Source organism: Humulus lupulus, chromosome 4 (assembly GCF_963169125.1).
Source record: "Humulus lupulus chromosome 4, drHumLupu1.1, whole genome shotgun sequence".
Lineage (NCBI taxonomy): Eukaryota > Viridiplantae > Streptophyta > Magnoliopsida > Rosales > Cannabaceae > Humulus > Humulus lupulus.
This window is the reverse complement of record NC_084796.1, coordinates 112,854,392-112,858,612: the sequence shown is the minus strand read 5'-3', so window position 1 is coordinate 112,858,612 and position 4,221 is coordinate 112,854,392. Positions and strand designations below refer to the sequence as shown.

The 4,221-nt window shown below is 36.2% G+C and overlaps 1 protein-coding gene across 1 annotated transcript; it reads left to right on the top strand.

Moving 5' to 3' along the window:
- Nucleotides 1-275: 275 nt before the first annotated feature.
- On the top strand, nt 276-2,287 carry LOC133829119 (COBRA-like protein 4). Its single transcript, XM_062259033.1, has 5 exons — nt 276-317; nt 419-878; nt 1,294-1,441; nt 1,543-1,820; nt 2,007-2,287. The coding sequence occupies exons 1-5, from the start codon at nt 291-293 to the stop codon at nt 2,279-2,281; spliced, it is 1,188 nt and encodes a 395-aa protein (XP_062115017.1). The 5' UTR covers nt 276-290; the 3' UTR covers nt 2,282-2,287.
- The last annotated feature ends 1,934 nt before the right edge of the window (nt 2,288-4,221 follow it).

The window sequence follows — 4,221 nt, the reverse complement described above, 5'->3', positions numbered from 1 at the left end:
CATTGTTTACTCAAATACAAAATCTCTCCTTCATATTGTTTTCTTCTGTTTGAGAACACCCAAGCAAAAAGCATGGTTTCCAGCAAGTATGCAAGCTCAATGTTTGCAGCTTTGCTGTTAGTTTTCATGTTTTCACATCATGCAGGTTAGTATTTAGCGAATGCTTTAAAGTTGTAATTTGATTTTGTCTCTGAACGTTTTTACTTAAACTTGGTCTTATTTTGATTCAATGTTTAGCTGCATACGATCCATTGGATCCAAATGGCAACATTACAATTAAGTGGGATGTTATGTCTTGGACTCCTGATGGTTATGTGGTTAGTACTTTTAAGTAAGTTATTAATCCATGCTATAAGAACCAAAGATCGCCATGTTTATAAACCAAACTTTTTTGTTGATATTCATAAAAAAAATTCAGGCCGTGGTAACTATGACCAACTTCCAAATGTACCGGCACATAATGAGTCCAGGGTGGAGCTTGGGGTGGGTTTGGGCCAAGAAAGAAGTGATATGGTCTATGGTGGGGGCCCAAGCCACAGAGCAAGGAGATTGTTCAAAGTTCAAAGGTGGGAACATGCCACACTGCTGTGAAACTAATCCATCAGTGGTTGACTTGCTTCCTGGAGTCCCTTACAACCAGCAAATTGCCAATTGTTGCAAAGGGGGTGTTGTGGCCTCTTGGGGCCAAGACCCTTCGGCTGCTGTCTCTTCTTTCCAAGTGAGTGTGGGCCGTTCTGGCACTTCCAACAAGACTGTCAAACTACCCAAGAACTTCACTTTAATGGGCCCTGGGCCTGGCTACACTTGCAGCCAGGCCAAGATTGTTATTCCCACTCCTTTCATCTCAGCCGATGGTCGTCGGAAAACTCAGGCTTTGAGTAAGTTTATTTCCAAACAAAATTAAATTGAAACTTAGAAAAAAAATGAAATTTGGTAATCACACAATATTACAAGACTTTATGACAATCTACTAGGATGAGTACATGTTGAGAGACTAGTTTATAATATGAGGAATGATGGGGTAAAACATATTACTATAGTCATAATCATGAATAGTTGGGAAAAAAAACGTCACATCAGCAAATGTAATTTTTTTATGTAATTTGGTGTGTAGCTAATATCACTATTATAATATTAGCCTCACAAGAGAAATTTTAAGAAAAATTGTAATAATTTTATACAGTATGGTTTTTAGTATAGCAACCCCAACAACGAAACAAATATAAGAAAGCAGAGTTAGTATACTCCGAAAAATGGTGCTTTCAACAGTGTTTTTCTTGTGTTATTTTGCAGTGACTTGGAATGTTACATGTTCCTACTCACAGCTACTGTCTTCAAAGTACCCAAAATGCTGTGTCTCCATGTCATCATTCTACAACTCCACCATCACTCCTTGTCCAACTTGCGCTTGCGGTTGTCAAAATAAGAACAATTGTGTTAAGTAAGCCCTCCTCTACATAAAATTTTTCAAACAATTTGATTTGATTTGAACTTAAATTAATGAGATCTTACATTGCTGTAATGTGATTCAAAAACTTGCAGAAGTGATTCAAAACTTTCAAGTGTTGTGGGATTGCACACACCTAGGAAAGACAATGACCCATTGCTTCAATGCACACAACACATGTGCCCAATTAGAGTCCATTGGCATGTGAAGGTTAACTACAAGCAGTATTGGCGTGCCAAGATTGCAATCACAAATTTTGATTATCGATATAACTATACACAGTGGACCCTTGTTGCTGAGCACCCCAATCTGAACAATGTCACCCAAGTTTTCAGCTTCAACTACAAGCCAATTGTCCCCTTCCAATCCAAGAGTAAGTCTTATATTTTTCTCTTTTCATACTTTAATCACTATTTGGTTTTTTTTTAAAATAAAAAAATCACTTCATATCAGACACACCAGCCTCATTGAGATAGGCTAGAACTCTGCAATAGTGAAATATAGCAAATGGACTATTTTGTAATTGTAACATTCTTTTGGTTTTATTGTGATTGTTCAGATGATACTGGTCTGTTTTTTGGGCTAAAATTCTTCAATGATGTACTCATGGAAGCTGGGCCAAATGGGAATGTTCAGTCAGAGATAATTATGGAGAAAGACTTAGACACATTCACATTTAGAGAAGGTTGGGCTTTCCCTCGAAAGATCTATTTCAATGGAGACGAGTGCATGATGCCTCCTCCTGATTCCTACCCACGCATGCCCAATTCGGCCCATTCATTTCTACCAAACTTGTCTCTCTTTTGGGTTCTGCTTGCTCTAGTGTTTTTTTAATCATATAATCAATTATATATTTATTGGAATGCAAATGTTTTTTGGCATGTAAAATTTCATGAGAATGTGTATAGTGAAACACCCAAGTAGCACAATTTAATGTTGTTGGTAGATTCTTTTAAAGGAAAGTAAGGAATGAATATGTTATAATGATGATCCTTGCAACATTAAAGTGAAAAGAACTCCAATAGTGTGATTAGTGATTACATACATTATTGTAGAAGATCAGTAGAATGTTTCTAGTAATTATTTCCATCATTTTAAAAATTACATCGAACCTTTCATTTCCCTTTTGATGGTTTGGCTACATAAAAAGGAGTATATAAGATTATTTCTCTCACAGGGGCTGTTAAGTTCATGATCATATGAGATGTTTGTCTCTTTGTGAAGACTGTAAAATCCGATTTTTTTTAAAAAGGACTGTAAAATCTGTTTATTAATTCTATAATTACTTTTATTTGTAATCCTAAATTCTATAATTTTTATTTTACTTGTAATCCTAAGTTCTTTATTCTTAATTCTGAAATATATATATATATATATGGTAAATGGGGGCAACGTTTTAAGCCCCACAATGGGGGCATTTTTTTAAGCCCTTCATATTTAATCCAGTGGTTGAAAGAGGCTGAAGTAGAGTGTAGTTAGGATGGATTAGAGTGCATCCAAGTTATAGTAATATTTTTTGGTTTTGGTTTTATTATTATTATTATAAAATGATTTAATAATACTTTTGGCCTTTTATTGGGAACATCACCCTTAATAGTCGATTAGGTTAGTTTTGTTGATGGGGAGGAAGATATTACTGGTAAGGTCGATCAATCTGCTATGCTACAGATGAAAGAGGTTTTATATTCATTATCCACGTTATTGAATATCATAGGAAGGTCGTGAAAAGTTGGACGGGAAGAGTGAATCGAACTTTGTTCCCTGAGTAGGGTACCTTTGAACAAGTAATTTATTGTTTTGATTCATCGATATGAGTTTTGTTTAATATTTTAATATTCGAATTATTTGATTTTTTTTTCTGTCCCCTTGACGTGTTTTAGGTAGTTATTGTGGCAAGGTGTGAACTGATTTTCCAACTTTGAAAATTAGTTATGGAGAAGGGGTTTCTTTGAGATATATTAGGGGAATTCGTTTCAGAGGAGAGAGAGTTTGGGGATCTGAAACATGAGTTTTCCAGTCTGAGGCACATAGTGAGGGACATTACAGAAAGAATGTTGAGAAGCAACGTTAAAAGGCAGTGTTTTGATGTATTTTTGGAGAATTTATTCTCCTCAGTGAAGTAAACCAACAAAGCCAATGTGTGTGCGTCCCTTGGGAGAAGTTGGTCTGAAAACTTGTTTGATTATGATCGAGTTGCGAATGATAAAGCTAACGTGGAATTGGAAGAGAATGTATCAGTCGTTTTTCCTTCAATACAAAAGTTGAATTACGACGAAGTTGGCGACACTAGTGCAAGGGACAATATGAATATTAAGAATGATTGTGTTGTTGGTGTGGTTAAGACTATTAGCAAGGCCCAAAAGGCTGGCCCAATTGAGTTGGATTCTATTGCAATACAAGAGCATATGGGAAGCTTTGAGTGGGACTCGAGTCAGCCTACGGAAGAAGCCCAAAGGAATGGAGAAGGTACCTGCAACATGCCAACAGAAAAGAATAACACCAGCAGCAAAAGAGGAGAAGGAAGGGCGTGTAGCAAGAGAGAACGTGTGTGTCCTCGATGGATGAGAGATTATCTGTTGAGGCTAGAACGTTAAGGGATTGTAATGATGTAACCAAATTCAGTTAGCAAATTGTCTATTAGCTACTGAATATAAATAATAGTTGTAATCTTTTGAGAAGGTTGTAAAATGAGAATTGCATTTTCTGGGGACTAGCTCTGTCTCGAAGAGAGCTTTATTCTAACATTGGTGCTTCAATTGTTTTTCTTCCTCAGG

Excerpts from the sequence above, each read along its gene's own strand:
- LOC133829119 (XM_062259033.1), top strand. The coding sequence starts at position 291 with ATGTCTTGGACTCCTGATGGTTATGTG. Across the intron at positions 879-1,293 it reads TCGGAAAACTCAGGCTTTGA|TGACTTGGAATGTTACATGT; the intron begins GTAAGTTTATTT and ends GTTATTTTGCAG. Across the intron at positions 1,442-1,542 it reads AATAAGAACAATTGTGTTAA|AAGTGATTCAAAACTTTCAA; the intron begins GTAAGCCCTCCT and ends AAAAACTTGCAG.